The 25,382-nt window shown below is 44.4% G+C and overlaps 1 protein-coding gene across 1 annotated transcript in view; it reads right to left on the bottom strand.

Annotated features, from left to right (window-relative positions):
- Nucleotides 1-15,798, bottom strand: part of SH3RF3 (SH3 domain containing ring finger 3) — a 244,821-nt gene extending 229,023 nt beyond the window's left edge. The window contains exon 1 of the mRNA XM_048327095.1: nucleotides 15,340-15,798. Within this exon, the coding sequence (XP_048183052.1) occupies nucleotides 15,340-15,735 (396 nt within the window). The 5' untranslated portion in view covers nucleotides 15,736-15,798. The remainder of the gene's footprint in view (nucleotides 1-15,339) is intronic.
- Nucleotides 15,799-25,382: the final 9,584 nt, after the last annotated feature.

Here is a 25,382-nt window from a genome sequence, read left to right as displayed (position 1 = left end):
GTCTGTCACGCTCCTTCCAAACATGAGGATGATGACAGGAGCTTGAGTGCATCAAGTGCCACAACAGCACAGTGCTCAAGTCTGGAGGCGTGTGATCACTCCCTGGTTCTGCCGTGCTGGTAGTGGGTCCCTTTGGTTGTGCTTTAACTTCTCATCCACAAAGGAAGCACAGGTATTTACTGTTTTCTATGAAGGATTCTATGGAGTTAAGAAACATTAACTAAATATTCCTGTATTTATTGGAGAACTGCAAGCTGTAACATAAGGTCAAGAATTTACTATTATTGTTCAGAAACAGAACACACGTTGCAAAATTTAAACAATCCATTAAAGATGAGACTATATTTGTTATGGATGTCAAATGGTTTTTCCACTATAAACTCTTCTGCAAATCAAAATAATTCCTGCAGCAAAGCTGTGATGGAATAAAGATAAGAGAATGACTCCATTTTTATTCAATTCTGTATTCAATTTGGAAGCATTATAGCCAAATAAACCATTCAGCACGAAAATACAATTTTCCTTGCAGCATCTTCATACTGCATCAAGATGTTTAGAGAATCAACAGTAGATATGTGAACTACTGTAACCTCATGAAAAACATACACATGCATTTTACAATATTTACTTTTCACTGTCTGTAGCTGTGTCTCACGTCCTGTATTCTGTGCTCATTCTCTGGTCATAGAGTCACACAATCACAGAATGGTTTGGGATGGAAGGGACCTTAAAGATCATCTAGTTTCAATCCTCCTACTATTGACAGGGACACTTCTACTGACCAGAGTGCTCCAGGCCCCATCCAGCCTAGCCTTGAACATTTCCAGGGATGGGGCAGCCACAAGTTCTCAGGAAAACCTGTTCCAGTGCCTCATCAGCCCCCACAGTAAAGAATTTGTTCCTCATATTTAATCTAAATCTATCCTCTTCCACTTTAAAGCTGTTACCCGTATCCTGTTACTACAGGTCCTGGTGAAAAAAGTCTCTATATATCTTTCTTATAAGCTCCTTTTAGGTACTGGAGGGCTGTAATAAGGGCTCCCTGGAACATTCTCTTCTCCAGGCTGAACAAACCCAAGTCTCTCAAGTGCTCCAGCCTTCATCTGGACCCACTCTAACAGGTCCATATCTGTCTTGTATGGGGCACCCCAGAGCTGGACACAGTACTCAAGGTGGGGTCTCATGAGAGTGAAGTAGGGCAGAATGACCTCCCCCAACCTGCTGGCCATGCTGCTTTGGATGCCGGCCAGGACACATCTGAACTTCCAGGCTGCAAGCGCACATTGTCAGCTCATGCCTAGCTTTCCATGCACCAGTATCCCGAAGTCCTTCTAGGCAGAGTGGTTCTCAGTCCATTTTGTAACGCAGTCTGTGGTGATAGTGGTGTTTGCCAGAGGTGCAGAATCTTGCAGCTGGCCTGGCTGAACTTTGTGAGATTCACATGGACCCACTCCTTAAACCTGTCATGGATACTATGGATGGCATCCCTTCCCTCAAGCATATCAATGGCACCACTTTACATGTGCCATCAGCACATTTGCTGAGGGTGCACTCAATCCCACTGTCTACATTATTAATAAAGTTACTGAACAGTACTGGTCCCAATAAAGAACCCTAAGGAACACCACATGGTGTCCACATCTCCATTTGGACATTGGCCATTCATTTGGTCCATCTCTGCTCCAATGCTGCTCACGTGCAAAATGAATAGGGAGTGTCAGGAGCTCAGAAACAGCTCTGCTCCACAGGCCGTCTGCTGCCCCACACAGAGAGGGTCCTGGGACAAAGGGGTGATGGCAATGGGGCAGAGACAATGTCAAGGGGAGACGGCAATGGGGACACTGTCCTGCTGCTGCTCAGGCACGAAGGGCACCAGCAGCACGGGACACCACAAGGGCACGGAGTGGGCCACGGGGGTTCCCTAAGCTGTCACCCCCCATCAAGCCTGAGTGAAAACACAGTGCATCCTCCCACGCCCCAACAGGAGCAAACCCCTCCATGGCCTGAACCCATGGGGAACGTGGTGACGAGGACACAGCCTCCATGCGAGACTTTTATTCCTGGCAGAATTGTTTCCTTTTGCTTCTTGCATGTGCAAAGAAAGCAAATATGTGAAATAAGAGGGAAAAAGCAAATCTATTCATGGCATGCAGAGCAGAAAATAGTAACACCTGACAGACCTACAGTGAAGTAATACAGCAACTCCATCTGTGCAAACCATTATCTTGAATAATATTTTCACCAGGTCAATGAAGCAAAGCTATTTGAATGATGTTTCTCAAGCTTTTCTTCCAAGGAAGGAGACTATTGCCTTCCAGCAATAGTCTCAACTATTCCACCAACACTCTCAAAAATGGTTCTACTGAGATGCTACAATACTGCTACTTACTATGGTAGTGATTTCTCACACCTCCCACCAAACAGAGTCAGAGTCCTAAAGAGCAGATCTGCCAAGTAGCAGATTACTCACATTCCTTCATTAATTACTGAAAAAAGCCATAAAAACCAGAAGAGTGTTTATTTGAAGCTCACTCAGACAAAGCTACTAAACAGCTAGGATACTGAACATTACAAGGATCAGGATCTCCTCATAATACTATTTTCTTGGGTCTGCAGCTACATGACATCAAAAAATGAAATATTGCTATAGAGGCATCTTTTAATGCTCTTTTAAACTCTTCATGGGAGGGAAAAAAACCACAAAAACCCCCCCGAAGTAACCTTTACTGTTTTACCTGAGATTCATTCTGATCTTTATCTGCTCACTGCCAATTGCTCTGAGTTTACACACTAATGAAACAACTTCAGGCTGACCACAGTTCCTGCTCAGTGTTTGGCTTCTGTTTATTTCACCAGCACTGAACAGGAATCACTGATTTGGGGAATCAGCATCACTATACACAACTTTAAACTCAACAGTTGACTCAATCAAAGAAGCACATGTTCATCAAAAAAGCATCAGACCAGCTGAGGAACTCAGCTCTACCCAGTTTCCTGCTATCTCCTATTTTAACTGTGAGCTCAGGCTCCTTTCACCCCAGCCCCTGCATCAACAAAAAGTCTCCCGAGATAGCTATAGGGAGTATTAAAGGAAATACGCTTCTCCAACATCCAAGATCCTAAAAAACCCTCTTTCCCCACAATTTTCATAACCAGGCGAATTAATCTCAAATGATCAACTTAAATAGGAAAGGCCCCCTCTGGCAGGGCAGCATTCTAGTGTAGAAACTACCCACTACATGAGGGGTATTGCTGAGGGAATCACAGAATCATCAAGGTTAGATGAGACCTTCAAGATTATCCACTCCAACCATCAACCCAGCACCACAATAATCACCGCTAAACCATATCCCCAAGTGACACATTCAGATGCCTCTTGAACACTTCCAGAGACGGTGACTCCATTTGCTCCAATGCCTAACCACTCTTTCAGTGAAATTTTTTTTCTAATATCTAATCTGAACCTCTCCTAGTTCAATTTAAGGTAATTTCCTTTCATCCCTTCACTTGAGAATGGAATAATTTAAACTTCTATTTTGTATAAAATCTAACTAACAAGAAGCCAAAACACATGAAGGAGGCTGGAACAAATGGAATACCACCTGGAATTTTTAAGCCTCATTTGATGAAAAACAAAGAACTACAAAGAATTGAAGAACATCAGCCATTGGGAACATCCCCTCTTCTCCTTGGTATTGTGCCTCTTTTATTGTCACCTCTGTGCACCCTGAATTCTCCTCCCGTGATTACTGGCCGGGGACAACTGCCCCTGCCTCTGTTTTCTGAGTAGGTGGTGGCCTGTGTGAAGAGTGGTCAAAGCAGGCTGAGTCTAGGGAGCGTTAATTTCATGACAAATACACGATGGCACAAGCCCACCAACTCCTTTCCTGCTGCAGCAATGAGGGAGCAGCTGATCATGTCCCTGGTGCAGCAGAGGTTTCTGAGCTCAGACAGAGGGGTACAAAGACTTAGAAAGTTCAACATGGCCTCCAAATCTTATTAGTGTTATTATTGACTGCACTTGAATACTAACCTACAAAACTGTCGGGGCAAATTCTCCCTAAACACTCCCCTCATATTTTTAAGATTAGGCTTATCACACAAGCCCTACTCCCACAGGAAACCAAACATCCAAAATGATCCTCTCTCATTTTCTGCCCAGCCCTATGCCGCCTTTCAGTATGACTCTACATGGTACAGTCATCCTGTCATTAGCTACCACCAAGCACCCCCCTCTCCTAGGGTCCCTGACTACTAGCATCCCCAGTGACTCATGAAGCATTTCATCATCCATGTGGAAGAAGCTCATCTTCTGGGTCCTTCTATGAGCTCATCACACAGAAAAAAAGGTGACAATGCTCATCCTGAAAGCTGGGTTCTGCAATATAGGCTAGAGAGGATGTGCTAATTTGGGAGGTTAAAACTTCAACAAGCAGGAGTGAAGGCACAGAAAGGTGCCCTGGCCCACTGAAAAGTGAGGATTCATGTGGAGAGGGAAAGAGGACAGGAGAAGCAGAGCCCAGCCCCTGGACAGGCTGTTCCTGCCCACTCCTGACTGCTGGACGTCTGCAATGGTGATGAAGGAAGGGCATGATGACACAGATCCTTCCCTGGATCTTCTGTTACCACCACCAACAAAGCAGTTTGCTTCTGGTATTCCTATTTTTTGTAACTTTTTAAAGGTGGGTGAAACAGCTGGGAGAGGAGATGCATTAAACAGCATGACAAACTGCCTCGAGTCCCCCAGACAACCACAGTGACTTGTGGCACCAAACCTATTTCCTGCTCTCATTCATGGGGGAAGACACGGCTTGTCTCTCAGCTCTGCACACTGCACAAGGCAGCAAACTCAATACTGTATTTCGTTGTTTTGGGATTTTTTAATACAACAGGCAAAACCAATTCTTAGCAACAGCAACTTCAACGGTATAAAATTCATATGAAACAAACATCAAAAGTGGAGAAACTGGAAAGCAAATGTTGCTCTTGAACACCACCAAATGTGGCTCTGAACAGCTCTGTACTTCTTGTAGTATGCTGCTGACAAGACAAAGGGAGGAAGACACCAACCTTCCCTTTAGCTACTTGCTTCCTGGTTTTAGAAGCCAGGGATGAGGATTATTACAGATCATGAAACCTACACAGTCCCTTCTTAAAAATGTGCTGAATTATTTTTAACAGTAGTGACCCTCATGGAAGTTTACACTCAGATAAAAGTGAGACTAACTGCACATAAAAGGAAGTCCTGTGTTTATCAAAAGAACAAATAAAATTCTAACTAGGAAAAAATGAATTTTCCCTTATGCACTATAGATCAAAGGTAACATGCTTTCCTTTTACGAAAAAATTACTAATTGTTAAAAAGGTGTAAGTGGTTCAGATTTTAAATTGCTGCATAACTGTGAAATACAAATAATCAGATGTTTCCTACTAAAATCTAACACCATAATTACCTACACAGCAGAAGAGAATAAGCAAAAAAATTTCATCTCATGTTTGTCAACTACTATTTTACTGTATTTTATGACGTGTGTATGACTCTATTCTCCAAGGGGGGTTTATGATTTGTTTCAGAAAGAGCGACACAAAAGAATCAGGCTCTCCACACAAAAACTCTTGGCTGAAATGCAAGATGCTCTGGACTGAACACAAAGATGTCCTCATCTACCTCTTCCACAGTGCTGCACCCTTCCCACACAGAGCTGGCCAAGGAGCAGCAGCCCCGGCGCTGATGCATTGTGCCCACTCAACATGCTGCAGATCACACTTCTGCCAGGAAAGTCTGTGCTATTTCTGTGTCTCATCTCGTGACATTTTAGCATGAAATCACAAGGATGCTCAGCAACGAGCATCAGAAGAGCCTGTCACGACACGTCCCAGCATCCTCGAGGAACAGGTGCCTTGCAGCACACTGGGACCCATTCCCCTGCCATCCTCTTGCTGCGCATCCCTTCTCCCTCACATGACAAGCACAGATCTGTATTTTTGGGGTGCAAGAGGAGACTGCATACGTGCACTCCTATGATCCCTCAAGGACACGTGCTCTGCAACAGGGGTACCCATGGGCACACGTCCAGAGATGTGGCAGGACCAGCCACTGCACTGTGACACAACACACACTCATGTCTGACAATAATGCACAGTTTACTGGATTGGATATGGATACAAGAATGCATGGAAGAGGCCCTTCTGACAAAAAAAAATACATTCAGGGAGACAGATATATATCTATATATCTATCTATATATAGATAGATATATATGTAGATATAGATATATATAGTATACATGCCTATATTTGTGTGTATTGTATTTACAGACAACTAGATGTTAGTTGAAGTCAATCAAAACACAATCAAAGCAAAATCTTCCTTCTACTTCCCTCTAATTCCTGCTACTTCACTGCATTAAAATAACTACAAATTCATAAATTATTGCTGTTATTGGAAATGAAAACATATTGATTTGCTTATAAGGATGACAATATTGTAAACCCGGTACAGGTTGAAATAAAAGCATTTCAAAACACATATGAAGGCAGCCAGTAAAGAGGCAGCCTTCTAAAAGCTGTTTCAAAATTAATTTAGAAATTAAAAAGTAAGTTTATAAAATCATGTCTTTTTATAGTAGGTCACAGAGGAGTTTTTTTATTGGAATTGGCCTGAAAGTAATCCACAAATAAACATATTAAATAATATTTACTGAAATGATCATTTAGGAAAGTAAATACAATAGTGCCTGTGTTTGGCCGACTTCTTGGCTGTTGCAGGGAAGGCAATTAGGAGGCAGCATATCAAACACAGCAGTGCCTCCTTCATTTGGTTAGGACTGTAATACCTTAACCCAAAGGTTCATCCACTACTGCACAGTCAACATTTTAGATCTCTCTTTCCCTCTATTCATTTTGCACCTAAACCCACTTTAATGATACATCAACCGCAGCAATTAATGAACCTTTGTCCAGAAGGGGAAAGACTATAACAGCTTAATGAGACAGTAATACATATTAAAATCAATATTATTCAGATTATGTAGCTATTCTAGTCCTCCCTCTGAAAATAACTGAGACTGTAGGAGAAATGATCATTAGCATTTTGGTAACAATCTCGCCAGCCTTCTGTTAAAATACTTTTTCTTTAAAGTAAAACTGGGATTTGTTATCTTATACAAGCAGACCACTCTAAAATTAGCAATGGCAAATTCATATTAGTTTGCATCAGATTTTCAAAAAACTTGGAAAAAAAAAAGTATGCTAACTTGCCTGAATAATCAGACTCTTGTGCTTGTTGCTGTAGCAGTGGAAAGACACTCTAAGCATTGACTAAGAAGCAACCTCTTCTCATAAATACCATTTTTGTGCACAGAAAGGCACTCCTTAACCATATACAGTATTAGTTTCACTTGTCTGATAAATCATATTCCTGTTGACAGCCAATATGAGGGACAAATTCCTCCCTACCACAAATCCTTAAGGTATCTTCAAAACAAAAAAAAAAAAAAAAAGGCTGAAAGCTGCAAAGCAGGAAAGGGTTTTGCACCTTTGTCCCATTGCCACTGCAAGCAGACAAAAAATTCCTCAGCATTCCTGAGTCAAATTATATTATGCAAACACCATGGTGAAAGAAAACAGTTCCATCTCTCCCTTTTTTTAATTAGTGAATCTCACAGCCTTCCTTCTCCTGGCACCCAGCGCTGTGAACCAGACAGCTAAGCCCTCCCATTTCCAAAATCGGACAAGATGGAGACCTGCTGCAGAAACAGCTTTAAAGTGTTCATGAGGATCTGCATCCCCCAGAAACCCCTGCCCTCAGTCAACCACATACAAACAGACCAGTTGCACCAAAAATCCCAACCACTCCGACAGGACAAGAAGCCAAACTTCAGAAGGGGCCAACCGATGCTTTGAAAGTGCCAGAAACCGGTTATAAGACAAACCCAAGCGAGGTTTTCCCTATTTAACCCCTCAATAGCTGGCCTGCAGATGTGAAAGACTTGAGCCCAGTGCCAGGGGACAAGTCCTTCCGCTGACCCCCTGAAGAGCTCCATCAGCTCCTTTGGGCAGATATTCAGCTGCCCATCACCTGAGTTCACAGGTCATCCAGCTAACAGCAATCAGTGAGCAGCAAGTTCTGTGGAACCAATGGAAGTTATGCTCAAAAGACTGGGCAGAAAGTGCTCTTGATTCCAGATGTTTTACATTTTTCTCTCTGCTTTTGAAAACAAAATGTCTTTTTAATACCAAAAGTAATACTCCCTACTTCTGTTCTTCCCCTAAGCCATTTCATGTACATGTATCATTAAATTAATGTTTGTTCTTTCTAACAGAATAAAAACATTCAAATTACATACAGAGACAATTAGATTAAATTATTAGGCACGCGCTCAGGGTTTTTTTTTAAAGCTATTCAAACAATTTTAAAGGTTTTTCAGAAATCCTCTAGCAACATAAGCAAAACTTCTCCCAAAGAGGAGGTACCAATTTTAACATTACTGCTGAGGAAGACTGTAACAGAGCCAAGTGAGTAAAACTAGCCCATCAGCAACCCCCCCCCTTGCCACCCCATACAGTCAGGAAAAGGCATGGCTCAAGATGTCAGAGGAATCCAAACCAGCAAAAGAAAGAGGATACGGGGCTGGTATGTGGGGAGAACCTGTTCCCAGGACCATCTGCATGATGCACTAGAAAGAAATTTTTCTCATTTTTTAATTATCCCTTTTTTTTTTTTTCTTTTGCATAATGGTCAGACCAGTAACTTTCCAGCCAAAGTACCAGGCTGCTCCACGCAAGAGGATTCTGTCATTAGGAGCAGTTTCGTTTGGTGCAAAACTAGGAATAAATAGGTGGCTTTCAGCTGGCACTGTATCTCCCCGTCACTCCCTCCACAGCTGCAGAAGCACAGCTGCTGTGGGAGCTGGGCAACGCCAAGGTCATGCAACTTTCTCAAATCCTGTAGTTTATCTTTGTCCAGGCTCTCATGTCCTATTAAAACTATTCTTGGGTTCTTCCCATGACAGCTCATGGCAGACTGGGAAAACCTGTTGTAAAATATCAGATTTTAACAAGACTGCATTGAAAACGCTTGCAAAAATTTAGCTTGATATGTGATTAGTGAATACAGGAAAGCTGAAACCGCGTGCATCCCCAGCAGTTGTGGTCTGTAGAAGTCACAAAGTCCCTGAACACTGAATGAATCCGGTGCTCTAGAGGTCATCAATTACAATGTTGCAATGCTTAAAGACATTGATCAGAGTTAGTTGATTTATATATATGATTTATACTGGTTATAAAGCCTTCTGAAGCTTAAGGAAAGGCTTCTAAGAATGATCTACAACTTCGAAAGAAAGTGACATCTCACAGCCAAAGATATTTCAGGTGGGTCATTGAAGTGCAGGAGTAAACTATGGTTTTTATCTGAAATTTAAGCACTGTTTCTTAACAGAAACAGCATGAAATGTTGAACAGAATAGTGAAATTAGAGGAGACAGTATAAATACAACAGTGCAAAACTCAAGAAGTACCCAGCCTTTTCAAGTTGAAATTGTAATGGGATTATTAAGCTAAAATTATGAGACAGCAGACAAAAATAACTCCACTGTATAAGAAAATACCTTCTCAGAGAAAGAAATCCTCCATGGCATAAATAAAATATTGTTGTAGCACTTTACGTGGCAGCTTATTGATCGTTTGGACACAGCTTCATCTAGAAAGAGCATGCGTAGCCTCCCCCTGACCTGCAAGTACAGGCACCCGGCATTAACAGCCAGTGTCTGCAGCCTGTCTGACCTGTTGGGCACCCAGCCAGAACCAGGAGTCTGCCTGAACATGAACTGATAAGATTAGAAACAAGGAATACAGTGTACTGTTACAGTCCACACACAGTGTGCATCGCTGCATCCCTGTGCCGACACTCCCCGCAAACAAAGTGCAGCATCTCTGCCAAACCCCACTCAACGGCAGAAAACAACCATTGTAGCTTCAGTGTATACAGCCAGCACTTCTAAATTTTCCCAAAACCCAGCTTCTCTAGTAGCAATTCTGTGTTTGTAGGGCAGCTTCCTTCGGAAGATTGAGAAGCACATGAGGGTGGGCTAGTGCTACTAGGGCAAGTTTTCATCTGGGAAACGTGAAGCTCAGAATGGTCATGCAGCTCACTAGACATCAATGACCACGTTCTGCATGTGCCTTGAAACAACAGCAGAGCTTTAGGGCAGCTGGGCAAAAATTGCCAGGGTTGAAACGTGCACAAAATCTTTAGGGCTGAGTCGAGCAAGCCTATCCATCTGTCTTTGAGTAACCAACTACTGAACATGGAATGCTGTCATATGCTAAACGTTACCAGTGTTCGCCATGAATCATTCAGAAGGATGACGTGCAGGGATCAAACTTAGCATTCACATTTGACATCAAGAGGAGTCCTACAGAGGCATGTCCCACTGACACAAACTAATAGGGACTGAGCCACTGCTGGCCATCCCAATTCAGAAGAAAAAGTCCACTGTCAGCACTGGCACTCTTGGGTCACATCATGTTTTTCTAGCGTGCAAGTAAAATAACACCATCACGCAGTAAAAATCACAAGTAAAAATACTCCATTTCTGGAAAACATAATGGACATGAAGATGACACCTGCAAATGGCACATTTTCTGAAAAGTGTAAGAGCTCACTGAATGATGAATTTTTCTGACACAGCCCCTCAGCAATCCCCTCTCCTATGCTCACTCATTTCTGTGAGGACAGCTTCAATTGCTGGGGTTTTAAATACTCCTGGCTATATTTTTCACAATACCCTTAGTATGGTAGTTAATCTCCTGTGTCAAAACACATTTTTAGCCGTCTGCCAGACAAAAAGAAAATCCTCAAGATCAGAGCCTTTGACATGTGGAACATCACTCTTTTTTGGATGGTTTTATGACAAAGTTCAAGATCAGCAAAACTACAGCATCAGAAGCAAATAAATCAAAGAGAATGAACAAAAGTAAGGTACGTCCCTGGGTTTATGTACATGGCACAGTGCTGAACAGCACTCCAGTCTGTGCAAGTCTGACCATTAAAAGGCAAGCTGAAGAGTATCCTCTGCCCAAGACAAAGCGTGTCCCTTACACAATCCTACTGTAATATATATAAATGCATATAAACGCCAAACTCCATCTGCTTCCTCTTGCATAATCCAGGGTGGGATCTTCACCTGATAGACAATGCATCCAAAAAGGAAAGAAACAGGGGAGTGGAGAAATACTGTGACGTCTACTCTTTTAATCCACTGTACCCAGCCTAGGATGAGGCAGAACTCTTAAAAAGTGACTGAATGTCTCTTTTGGAGAATTTCTACAGAGTAGCTGAAAAGCAAATTAGCATTGTTCCGTCTGCTTGCAAAACACTCATGTGAAGCCAAGGGCTAGCAAATGGCAGCCCTTCTCCTGAAAGGCTGAAATAGCTCTGCAAAGCTGATACACATGAGATGCATCCCGTGCAACACAGAGTGGAGCCCATCCGTCACTTGGCTCAGGCATGCTGACCCATTATTCTCCTTACATGCACATCTTACTCTCCACCGTTACCTACAACCCCATCTGGTAATGCACCACACCCCTATCCATCACTTCGGCCATGCTCTCTCTTCTGGGAAAAAAAGAGACATGTTTTGTTTTTCTAGGTTGTTTCTTTTTCATGCAAATGTTGTTCTCAGTTTGTATTATGAGGAAGCCTCGCACCTGGAGTGGAAGACGCCTGGTTTGGGAGGAAATTACTAAACACTTGCATGCACTTAGCTGGCTATTAGATCTTAAGAACTGCTGAAAAAAAATTTAAGTGATCAACTGCAATAATTGTTAAAAAACCCCCCCAAACTCCACACTCAGTAAAGAAGGCAGATTTACCATAATGCCTCAACAATCTAAGGGAGCTATTTACTTTGACAGAACCTGAATTCCCCAAGCAATCTGACAGTGGTAATGGAAACAGAGGAGCCAATAAATTATAACCTTGTGAGTAATGGGCCTACCATTATAAACCACTCTGAGCCTCCTGTCTATTCCCTGGGGGGGCACACAGTTGTTGGGTTTCCTTTCCTCCATTCTTCCAGTGTGCTCTTTCAGCAGTTGGACCCTTTTATAATGTATAATATCAAACTCTGCATTTACACAGCTTTAATATGAACATCTCAAAATATGCTGTATCATTTAGAACAAGACTACTGGTTTTTTACAGGCTGAAACAGAAGCATTGGGTCACTAACTGGCTTATGAAAGGTCACACACCATTATATATTGATAGAATCTCAAATATTGTACAAGCATATATTAGTAGGTACACGCCACCTCCAGATCTCTCACACTGAAGATGTGTACCAGGTATCTCAAAACACCTACAGCATTTCAGGAGTGTTTCTGAAGAATGGTCTTGGACAACTTTAGAAACAGCACCTGTGCCAGTTCACCCCCAGCTCAGCCCCTCTTACGCTGGCTTTCAGCAGTCTGTACAGACCAAGTCTGTGACAAACTACAGGAAAAGAAAGGCCAGAGACCTGACAAAGAAATACAAACCCCACAGAGTTTTGCTCAAGTGATAAACAACATGTGTTGATTTTAGAAAACAGCATCTACACAAAGACGACTTCTCCAAAGTATAAGGTGCAGAAGCAAAATACAGGCATGGTAGCAACACAGAGGCTGGCCCTGCTCTGTTGTCTACGGTTAATTAAAACTCTCACAGAAACAGATCCCTGGTGTGATTCTAACATATCGGTCCAAGGATCTGGACAAGATTGAAGTCTGATAGAAGTGACCTTGGCTCTCTGCCATTACACTTCACAATCAGCAGTTTCCTTCCTAGCCACAAAGCCCATAATGGTATGTCCTATTTTATATACTGCATTATCTAAAATGAAAGGTAATAATTAGTAAAATAATGTAATTTGCATTTAAGCCCCAGGCAGCAAATCTACAGCAATTTCTGAAACATATATATATCACAAAGAATCACTTCCGCTCTCTTCAAGGCATCTGACTTGTCAAAGACCAACGAAAGGCAGAAAGGGATGTAAATCTGCTCTTCCATATCAGCCTCAAAAAGAGCTTGATTCTAGCCTGGATTGTACCATCTATTGTTTAGTACACAGAGAGGTTCTGCACTCTTGTCTCCAGGACTGCTCAGCAATCAGCTGTATCAGCAGCTCCAAGGAGGATTATTCTCCCCTGCTGCTTTTTTTAAAAGCAGATTAGTTCAGACTTTCTTTCACTGTAATGAACCTTGTAAGGATCAAGCACATTGCATTGATTTCCAGGATAAAATTGTGCCATCAGTCAAAAGGCCAAGCAAACAGTTTCACAGACCCACTCTGTCCCAGCAGACTCACTGCCCCAGAATCACCCATTAACCTCAGCAGAGGGAAAAGAATTGCAGTTGTTAACCATAACAGTCAAAATGTGATTCTCAGGTCGTGTTATTTTGCTTTCTGTCAAATTCAGATGGGTAACAACACTCACAGAAATGGACAACAGAACTGCCAACGCTCACCAAAGTGCTATTCAATCAAAGGCAGAAAATGATAGAATGCAACGTGTTTTTATTTACTACATGATATCTGCAAAAATGGCTAGGGAAGCAACTTTTTAAAAGCCTGACAAATTACGGCAAAATAATGAAAATTCAACTTCCTTAAAAATTTACAAGTAGTTTTCCCCATCAAGCTTTTCCTTACATGTGCACACCACTGTAACATGCAAGCTTGACTAGGACGTGAAGATTTGATAACCAGAGATTGTCTTCTTGTTGGATGGTCACAAAAGCACGGTGACGGTGCAAGACCCTGCCTCTCCAACACAAACACTGCAGGTGTAACAAGCAAACCCTGACTCCCACAAAAGAAGCATGCCTGGACTTCAAACCAGACCACGGGATATTGTACTTTACCTAATGAATGCAAACTTCCCTTTCTGTAATGCTGAAACTCAAGAAGACAGGAGTTGTCTGCTGTGACAAAGCTACAGCACTAAGCTTAGTTGAATAACAAGCAAAAAAAAAAGCAGAGGGCAGAATGCCATTGCCTTTTCTTCTTTAAATTGGACAAGTCATTATTAAATACCTGAAGCTCATTGAAGACTATGGTTTAATAATAAAGGATCTCCCCTTCCAGAAATGCTGCCTAGCATATTTCACTTCCAACTCCAGAACTGAATTTTATGAAACAATGTATGGCATTTGCCATCATTTCCTGTAGGGAAAACTTCAAAACAGTAGTACTCAGAAAAAACCCCAAACAAACCAAAAGTAGGAAATTAATTAATTGAAACATTTACTATAGCAATACAACTTCACAAGGAATCTCTACACTGACCTTTTCAAATCAAAAGGCTGTACACTAAACTATATCTCAAGTGGATTTCGTGAAAGATCAAAGACAATTAAACATATCCAGTATATATATGACATTAAAAGTGAGATTAATTTACAGTCTTAAGACTGTCTCCATTCTCAAGTCTCCTGAAGACGTCCAATAGTAAATTTTATCAGATCGCATGAAAGAGCAATACAGAACACTGGGAGGACTGATCTTGTTCCCTCTGAGCCAATGAAACACTTGTCATGGACTTTATAGGGCGCGAGATTGGGCACTCGATTGAAGAGTTAAATGAATAAATGCACACGCTGCAGTACTCGCCTTCGATAAATCACACACTTTATACATAAAAATGAAATTACGTTCCCTTGAGAGGGGAAGCTTCAGCTTCAAACCCCGCTCCGTTCCGGCTGTCAGGAGGGCTCTGTGTGGTTGTAACCGCACCGGCAGCGCCCGGGGAGCGGAGGGGGAAATTCCGGGGTTAGAGGAACACGCCGGGCTCGGGACCGGCCGAGCGTTCCCAGAGACTTCCCCCGCAGGCAGCGAGGGTGGGAGCCGGCTCCTGCCTGCACCTGACAGGCACCTGGCGCAGCCCGACAACCCGGATAAAAGCGCTTTCGAGGCACTCTGCGGTTCATAACTCCACGTCCGGCTCTGCTACACCGAGGGCGGCTCTGAGGCCGGTCGGTGCAGCAGCTGCCCCACAGCCGGGAAAAGCCCACCCAAAGGGGGGTGTCCCGGGGCGGTCCCGGCCGCTCCCGCCGCCCGCGGCCGCCCAGAGTACTTTGAGGACATCCCCGGCCGAGCCTCCCATCGTTAGATCGGGGGGTGACCACACCAGCCACAAGTGCAGGGCAGGCGCACGCCGGTGCCCGCGGACACACACTCTCCGCCGCCCGCGGGACGTCCCGCCGGCAAACCGGAGCCGCCCGGCGCTCCCCGGGGACGCGCGCTCGCCCGGCCGCGCTGCCAGCCCGCCCGCCCCCGGCCCGGCACCCACCTTTCCCAGCAGGGCGCTGCGGCTGGCGGCCGCCAGCTCCCGCAGGCTGGCGGCGGCCGAGGCGGCGGCGGCGGCGACGGCGCTGGGGGCGGCGGCGGGCTGGGGGTACGTGGGGGCCGCGGCGCTGGGGCTGCCGCTGGCGCCCCCGGCGGCGCGGGGCCGCTGCCGGATGCCGTCCAGGAGGCGGACGAGGAGGATGTTGGCGGGCAGCTCGTCCACGCCGCAGCCCACCAGGATGCGGCACTCGGGGCAGCGCAGCTCGTGGCGGGAGCTGACGATGCTCTCCAGACAGCGGCGGCAGAAGGTGTGCTGGCACGGCAGCACCTTGGCCGTGGTGTCCAGACGCTCCAGGCACACGGAGCACTCCAGCAGATCCAGCAGCGACGACTCGTCCATCGCCGACGCCGGCTCCCGCTCCGCCGGCGTTCCGCCGCCGCTCCGCCGCCCCCTCGCCTCCGCCTCCGCCCCCGCCCCGCCGCCGCCGCCTCCGCCTCCCCTCCGCGGGGCAGCGCAAGGCCCCGACGCCCCTAGGGCCGCCGCGGCCGGCGGCGGCGAGGGAGGGGCGGCGGCGGGGCGGTGGGGGCCATCGGGGCGGCGGGCCTGCCCCCGGCGGCGGGCGGCGGCGACCTCGGGGGCTGCCTGGGCGACGCTGCCCAGCGGCGTGCGGCGCGGCAGCGATGCCAGCGGCGGGGAGCGCAGCGGTTCGGGAGGAGGGCACCTGTCTGCCCGCGCCTCCTCCCGCCGCCCGGCGCGGCTCGGCAGCTACGGCGGGGCCCGGCGAGGCGCCCGCCGCGCCTCCGCGCGGGGCGGGGAGCGGCGGGAAGCCCCGGGGGGGCGCCCGCAGCACGGCGGCCGCCCCGCAGGCGGTCCCCGCCCGCTTCGCCGCCGCTCCGTGGCTCCCTGTAACCCGACCCAGCAGGGCTCGCCGCCCGCTTGCCGCCGCCGCCACTATTCCCTCCTCCTTTTGCTCCCGGAGGAGGCTCCCGCACAGGCGGGGGCAGGCGGACGAGACCCTTCGGGGAAGCCAAGGGCACCCAGGCGGGGGCGGAGGGGAGTCGCTGCGGGCCGGGCGCCCCGCGGAGAGCGGTATCGGTGGTGGCGGCCGGGCGAGCAGGGTGGGTGGGCACGGCATCCCCGCGGGGAGCAGCGCTCGGCCCCGGGCCGGGAGCGGAGCCGGGGCCCCGCCGGCCGCGCCATCCCTGGCGGCGCGGCGCCCCCTGGCGGGCGCGGCTGCAAGCGGCGCGGGGCCGCGGGGCCTCACCCCGCCACCCCCGGTGCCCCAGGGCGTCCCCAAATAATTGTATTTTAATTGTTGTTGTGTCGTACCCAACCCCTGTGGGGGCCGAAAAGGGGAAAATAAGAGCGAGGGTCGCGCTTCCTATTCCTGCCGGGTGTTCTGTGCCCCAGCCCGCTGCCCTCCCGGGTGTCGTCCAATCTGTAGCGGTACCCGCGTCCCGAAGGCTGCAGCAGGATGTGCTCGGTCCTGTGTGAGCTGGTGGTCAGTCCGTGCTGTAAGGATAGAGACCCTGGCATTTTGGAGTTACACATCCGTGGTGCTTATTGACCACAGGAGGTTTAAAAATATGACATGCAGCCACTTGCACATGTGGACCATGCTCAGAGCTTCTCCTAAGAGAAGCTGCCAAAGAAGCCCTATTCTTCATATAAATATTTCATTTGACAAGTCTCTTTTTGGCTAATTTTCAACTATTAATATGATTTAGGGCCCTGCTTAAGCCAGAAATTACAACTGAAATACGTGGTGATCTTGACAAAGAGATTCTTCATTTGTGGTCCAACCCCTAACCCAGTCTTCTGTACCTGTGCCTGTGCTGCAACAGAGCGCTTCTGGAATTGAGGATTGCAATCCAAGTGCCTGCAGAAGCCCTCCTAATCCCCCTCTTAAGTGTCACTTTTAAAATTGTCTTTTTATGAGAGCCATGTCACGACGGCTGCACAAAATCTTTCTATCAGCTTCATGACTCTACAGTTAACTTCCAATGCATACAGAAAGTTAAACCTGTTGTGATAAGGGTAATCTAGACACTGTATAGTAAAATTTACTAAATTTCTGTGTGTGAAAGTGAAGATAGGAATACCAAACACAACAGTTTTAAACTATACATAATACCAATTCCTGGAGAAATGCGGACTACAGTATCAAGGACTTGAACTTTCTCTGGAGTAAAACTGTTAATTTAAGAAAAAGGAGTAGTGGAGAACCTTAAAGGGTAAAAAGCATTGTTGGAGCAAGGAGAGGGAAATACTGGAAAACCTGCAATGAAATGTGTAATTGTTTCAGCACCTCATATTGCTTCCTTCAGAGATGAAAACTTAAATATCACTGTCAAAACATAAAAGCCAAAAGTGCTCTGTTACACATCAGAATACTTCCAGTGATTAGAGGGACACTTTTCATCCCTCCTTCCTTCTGGTTGCTCCAGAGTTTACAACCAAACTACCCTGTCACCAGAGTTACCCAGTTACATAGCCCTAAAGCAGGCAAGGCATTCTGGAGATCCAGCACCCAAAGATGATGAGAGGGTGCCTTGATACTGGAACAGCTTTAAAATGGTGCAGATGTGCAAAGCATTTATGATTCAATAGAAGAAATTGCTGACACACTTAAAATGAGAATCTGCTGTAATCCACCTGGAAAGCACCCTCTTAAACAGGAGCTGGTTGCCATCACAGAGAAGCAGAAACAAAGCTACATCAGATCTCTGCAAGGGAGAGGATGTCAGGGAGCCCTCCAACCACCCTACAGGACTGCAAATGAGGGAAGGAATTGCTGAGGGACACTGAGGAGGATGCAGGAAATGGGGAACCAGAGAAGGAGAGGGAAAATGGGACATGAGATGAAAAATAGGTAAGCAAAAAGGAAGGGGGGGCAAAGATTAGGAGAGTGAAAGGTTTATACAGAAATGGCACAAAGGACTAGAAACAATAGAAACACACTTTCATGAAAGGAGAAAGAGACTTGCAAGTTGGGCTCCAACTAGAAAAAACACCTTCTAATCCTTTGATGACAAGAGAAGCATTTTCACACTTAAAAGTTGAGTGTGTGTTTGTACGCCTCCCTGTACCTGGGCCTAAATGAGAGTTAGGCCAGGCCAGGCCTAAAGGAAATGAAAGAAAAAAAAAATATCATCACATATACTTCTTTCTTCTTGCTAAAGAGACCATGGGAAATATTACATTAGATATTGGGAAAATAAATGCTCAGAGTATTAAGTTTGGAAATAGAAAAAAGATGAAACTCTCAGAAGCCTGAGATAAAACCCATGGAAAAGAATGGTAAAAGATAGAGAACATGTAACAGGTTTACTTCAAACAAATGTGTATTTTATTAATTTCCCTGTCTCAGCTGCCAAAACATCTAGCTACAGATTATAAGTGTGAAGTGATTATTTGTGAACTAAGTAAGTAATGTGATTAACACGGTTCTCAAGCAGAGGTGCTGCTTTACACACAGGGGGGTAGCTGCACATTTTGCCACACATTCCTTGGTGAATGTATTTGACAAGGCAGCTGATAAGCAACTTCTGTTTCAGGCTATGGAAGTGGCTTCACTCCCACTGTGGATGTAAAGAGTGAAGAGTATCTGGAGACAAGAAGAGTTTTAAAAAAGCAAAATACTGTTGCAGGAGAGTAGAGTGATGCTGAAGCATTCCAAGGCTTCATTTCTAGTTGTCCTTAAATTACAACAATGTACTAGGTATTACTCATTGTCTCAATTAAAGATAAAAAAGGGTGTTCTTCTTTCCTGGTTCTTTTCCCTGCATGATCTGTCTTGCTATTCAGTTGAGATCAGGAGAGACTGACAGATTTTGCTATCTGTAGCTATATCTATGTTGGTTTTAAAGGCAATTTCTGGGGACAGTACATGAACTTTGCACCTTCAGCATTGCATTCATGTATTTGCATGCTGCTCTTGAAAATGCCCAACTTTTTTTGCAGTCTTCTACCAAATGGGATTTGATTACACAGAAATCATTCTCAATTCTTGCTTGTATGCTTGCTCTGCTTTTAAGAGTCTACAGCACAATAACTATTCAGTTTGCATAATGAGGGAACATTTGCCTACTAAATAATAATGAGTTGCTCTTATTTTTATGGTTCTTCCCAAACCTGGAAAGCATTATAAGAATGATAGGCATTATTATTTTAGAATGATTCAATGTAATTAAACTTATGGTGGAATGCACACCAGTTTATTTTTACTACTACATTTTCTCTATATGTTTAAATGATCATTCAGTTATACTTAATCACTTTATTTATATTTAGATTCAAAAAATTAATGCATTCTTGGATTTCTGAATTGAGTTATATTAATACTAAGCAGAGGAAAGGAGGAGGACTTGTCAGCTCTGTCTTTTCTTCCTTTTATTTGACCTAAAATATCAGGTATATCTAATAAAAAATACAAGATTTTATTAATACTGCAAAAATAACTGCAAAATAGACAAGTTTGATTATGGGATCTTCTCTCTGCTCCTTTGACTGGAAATAAGATTTTTGACCTAGATCAGTTGATCTTTCTGTCCATCCATCCATCCATCCATGTACATATACATCCCCCTCCACTGTAGAAACCTAGCAATAAACTCTCTAAGGAGTTTTTTTCTTATACATGGAGAGGGTAACCTGGCAAAAACCAGATTGTACAGAATTGGTGGCTGAAAATGCTTATGGAAGCTACAGTAGGACCACTTCCCCAAAGTACAAAGTACATTGGCTGTTGCAATACCTGGCAACATGCATGTGACAGCCTTCCCTTGCATCGAGGTCTGGAGAAGGTATCTGAGATTCTCCCATATAACACAGTCATAGAAAATCCATTCGTTTGGACTCTGGATTATTTTCAATTCCAACTTAAAAGACTGGTTAAGGTGAGTGTATGACTCAAATTACTCTTTGCCAGTATTTTAATACTGAGGAGAAAATCTTTGCTCACCTTGTGTTTAACCGAAACATTGATATCAGGAAAGAGAATGACATCCATGTACCTCTGCTATCTCCTTACATGCATGTTGGTCATGTAGGCCACGGGTCAGAAAGATGCAGTGGACTGTCAGACACTTCAGCTGTCCTGCCTTATCTTCCCCAACAGCCCTGACTGGCTCTTCTGTCCTCTCCCTTGCACCTTGTCTGTATAATCAGTGTGTTTTTATGAAACTCCTCCAGGCAAAAAATAACCCAGAAAAAAAAAATGAATGCATTTTGACTGTAAAAATGACAGATAAATGTTAAAACTCTAGACATTAGGAAAATTACTGCATTATACAGTGATTTTGTTTCAATGAACTTATGAATTAAAATGGCGTGTCTTCTGAGAATACATGCTGTCCATTGCCAGTCTCAGTATGACAGCTGTCAAATCACTGCAGTTTTCTGACAAGTTTTATCATGTTCCTGGTAGTTTGGGATTTTTTTAAGATACAGACAGAGGCATTGTGTGTTGTGTAGCTCTTGCAACAAATCCAGCCCTTCTGGCAAGGCACTGCCCTTCCAATGTGATTGTAGAACCTTCCTTGGGCATGGCTTTCAAGATGCATCTTGGGCTTTTATAAAATGTAAAGTTCAGCTTTTTCCGCAACTTTTTTAGGGCCTCAAGCATTTATGAGACTACCTTCTTTGCAATGGCTTTGACTTGAATGCTGCAAGGAGCTTCTAATCTTTGTGGAAATGAGCTTGATGGCATCAAAGGCTGAAGAGGAATATTATCCTAGTCCTGAGGAACTTTTTCAGGTCGTGAATAAAGTGAACTATAGTTCCCTGCCCTCTCTGGGAGTCAGTTACAGTTCTGTAAGATGATAAAACCCCACATTCTGTTTCTTTTGTCTTTGTCAATCATGATTGAATTTTCTTCCCTTAGCAAAACCGATTTTTGTTAAAAATTGAGAGAAAGATACTTCAGTTACTGATTAATTAGTTTACCACATTTATCAAAATACTTTTTCCAGTTAGTTGATTTCTTCTCACTAAATCACATGTAAAATTAACAGCAACTTTGAGGATATCTGACAAAATCTCTGTATTGGGCTTGCGTGGCCAGGTTTTGGTAGCAGGAGGGCTACAGGAGTGGCTCCTGTGAGAGACTTCCAGAAGGCTCCCTTGTGTCTTACAAAGTCGATGCCAGTGGGCTCCAAGACAGACCCACTGCTGGCCAAGGCAAGGGTGGTAGGGCTTTTGGGATGACATTTAAGAAGCGGGAGGGGGAGACTCTGGGCCACTGCAGCTGGAGAGAGGAGTGAGGATATGTGAGAGGAACAGTCCTGCAGACACCAAGGTCAGTGGACCAGGAGGGGGAGGAGGTACTTCAAATGCCGGAGCTGAGATTCCCCTGGAGCCCCTGGAGAAGACCATGGAGAGACAGGCTGGACCCCTGCAGCCCATGTTGGTCCACAGTGGAGAAGTTATCCACCTACAGATAGAAGATATCCCTGGAGGAATCCACATCAGAGCAGGTGGAGACATGAAGGAGGCTGTGACCCCATGGGAAGCCCACACTGGAGCAGGCTCCTGGCAGGACCTGTGGACGTGTGGAGAGAGGAGCTCACACTGGAGCAGGTTTGCTGGCAGGACTTGTGACCCCAGAGGAGACCCATGCTGGAACAGCCTGTTCCTGCAGGACTGCACCCTGTGGAAGAGACCCACATTGGAGCAGGGAAGAGTGTGAGGAGTCAACTCTCTGAGGAGGAAGGAGTGGCAGAGACAATGTGTGATGTACTGACCACAGCCCCATTCCCTGTCCCCCTGCATCACTGAGAGGGGGGAAGTAGAAAACTGGTGATGGAGTTAAGATCAGGAAGAAGGAAGGGGTGAGGGGAAGGTGTTTTTAAGATTTGATATTATTTCTCATTATCTTACTCTGATTTGATTGGTAAAAAATTTAATTAATTTCCCCAAGTCAGGTCTGTTTTGTCCATGATGGTAACTGGTGAGTGACCTCTTTCTGTCCTTATCTCAACTCATGAGCCTGTTGTATTTTCTCCCCGCTGTCCAGCTGAGGAGGGGAGTGACAGACTGGCTTTGGTGTGAATCCATCACAGTCCCTACTTGTGGCACATCCCTGTGGATGCAGCACAGCTGCAAGCAGGACATGCCTCATCTGGCAAAGCTGCATGGCAGCAGAGGCCCAGGTACAACGTCATGGTTAATCCTCTGTAATGATTTGCTTGTCGCACTTTACTTGTGAGAGGATAAACTATTTCATCGCTCTCCTGCCACTAGTGAGACGCCTGCACAGTTGCTTTAGAGAAATCCATTGCAGGGAATAAGAAGGGATTGCTGTGGTTAACCTATACATTTCAAATTTCCAGGTTTTTAACAGTTTAAAATTAGCTGTTTAATCTTCTTGTGTTGCAGTTGCTTTGAAAGGACAAGTTGCCAGTAAACTTTCCCTCAACACCAGAATTCCTTGGATTTGTGTGCCCTCATGGGGACTGGGGGTGGTTAATACTTCCAGTTTTAGTCAAACACTACTCTATAAATATTTAATCTAATCAATATTACACCACTTGCAGCAACCAGCCAAGAAACCTGATTTGCCTGGAGCCCAGGTTTTTTCTGGAGGCCCATTCACCTGTGTGCCCCGTACTGTGTAGGCACAGCAGTTGTGTTCATGTCCTCGGGTGTCTGGTTCTCAACTCTGCAAATGAAAACTCCAGGTGTCCCCTCCCCAGCAGGAACTGAACCACTGTGTTGTCAGTGTTTTCCTTTAACCAGCACATCCAGCCAGCAGAAACTGCTGCTTCACCATCAGCTAATCGATGCACGATCGATTTAACAAAGCATCTGCAGTTAACCCATGAAACAATACTGTGCACTGTAAAAGTCTTCCTTTCTCTACCACACTTTTAACTTAATAAATTCTTTTTTTTTTTAAGGAGAATTAACTTTTCTTGCATGTGGTTTAGGAATAACTTTGACTTTTTTTAGTAGAAGTTTGGAAGAATGAGGATTAATTGCCATATGTGAGAGAGGACATGTGTTCTTTCAATCAGCATTGACTTCGTTACATCGAGGAAGGGAAACAGCAACCAACAATGCTGCCAAAATAAATGTTTAATGGAGCACAAGGTTGTCATTTTCTCTATAGTGAGGCGTGCCTCTCTAGGGATGAAATGGGTACCATCTCCACAGACAGGCATGTACTTAGAAACATAAAGATGTCATATTACAGGGAAGTCTCCACAGTTTCAAGCTCCAGACAATACACACATGGAATAATTCGATAGACATTATTAATATTCAAACAAGCAGCTGTCAACACTTCATCCCAGAATACACTGAAGCTCCTTACATAGTTTTTAGTACTGTAATAGTTGGGTTCATTGGCAGTAGATTGGAAAAGACTAATGAACCCTCCCTATTTTTCCTGGCCTGCCATTTAATCCATCCTAAAGTGAAAAACATTTACGACATATGCAACACCACGCTCACAAGAGGCTTCAGGTTCAAAAGAGATGTTTCAATTTTGTTTCTTAGCAACATACATCCTATAACAGTGAAACACTCTACAAACTGTAATATGTTTGTGTTGTTTTAATCTATAATGCAGTACTTCGCCAGTGCCAAGGAAGTATGCTGCTACAGGATCTTTTCAATGTCACTTATAATTAGACATACGCATTTTTGTTTTCCCATACTGGATTACCTGCTGCAGAATATATTTCTGAAGATACTATAATGCACTCATGAATAATAAATAAAGAGGTAAATTCTACTCTAATAAGGGCATACTTATCAGGATTATATTGTGGTCTGCTACATATGAGACATCTTTTGATGTTTCTTTCATAGCAAGCATTTGAACACCTTGTGAGAACTTGATTTCTAGAATGAGTATGAGCCAGCCTCCATTACAGGGCTAAAAGGATTTGTACAGCACTTATTTCTTGGAAGGACAGTAGGCATGGCTTAATATTTTCTTCTCCCCACTCCAATGTCTGATTTGATGTGACCAAAATCAGTTTTGTGGTGTCTTGACTTTAATGTCAAGGGAAGAGAAGGAATCAGACAGGTCTCCAAAGGCACATGGAGTATTATGTCCTACAGAGGAGCTTACAAAATTTCACTCACTGCAGCTATAGCTCTTCCGTCTGTCATTTAGCATAACTGCTTCCCATGTGCCAGCAAAAAGGAATAAGAAACATAGTATTTAGTTTCTTCCTGTGCTTTCTATCCTTCTCCTTTATATATTTATCTTTAAAAGTCAGACTCATCTCTCTAGAAAAGCTGTAGTATTTGCATTCTCTAAGTGCCTGGTAATAACAGTTCCAGCACATCAACACTGAGTTTGCAATAGGCAAATATTGAAAAGGTGGAAAAGACAAAATTCCGTATGCAAAGAAGCGCTGTTACCTTATTTAATGCATGATACAAGATTTAAATAAATAGCATAAATGGTATCCTTCAGCTTGGAATTCCCGGCTCAAGAAATGCAGCAATGTTTCCAGTTCAGGATTCACCTTCCCAGGAAACCGTGTGCCCCAGTCCTCTTGATGCCGATCTTATACATCATGCTCCAACATTAGCACTTCTACAGACTAACTCTTATTTTCTGGCTGTGTGGACTGAAAAAATCAGTCTGAAATGTTCAGAGAAAACTGGTCTGAGGGGAGGCCTGTAAGTATCTAGCACTGTAGATATAACTTATGAATTATTTAACATTGAAGGTAGCTAAGGAAAACAATACCACACAGGAACACCAGGTGGAACTAGGAGGAGAGGAAAGAAGGAAAGAAAGAAAGAAAAAACAGAATCCTCTTTATGGTTTGCCAAGTTTTCTGAAGAAACACTTTTTCCATATGCAGTCTAGGCAGAAAATTAGTTATTTACTTGTGTTTCACTATTTATCAGCTTCTCTGGATGCATACAGAATTGAACAGGCTGATTGGCTCTCTAAAGCAAAGCAGCAAAGATTCTACTCAGAAATAATAAATATGATAACTCAGGCTGGTATGATAACCCAGCTTGACCCATGCAAAATTTGGTGGCACGACATAATCTGTCCTCATACTGCGCTCTTATTA

This window comes from Corvus hawaiiensis, chromosome 2 (genome assembly GCF_020740725.1).
Source record: "Corvus hawaiiensis isolate bCorHaw1 chromosome 2, bCorHaw1.pri.cur, whole genome shotgun sequence".
NCBI classification, from domain to species: Eukaryota; Metazoa; Chordata; class Aves; order Passeriformes; family Corvidae; genus Corvus; species Corvus hawaiiensis.
This window is presented reverse-complemented; position numbering and strand designations above follow the sequence as displayed.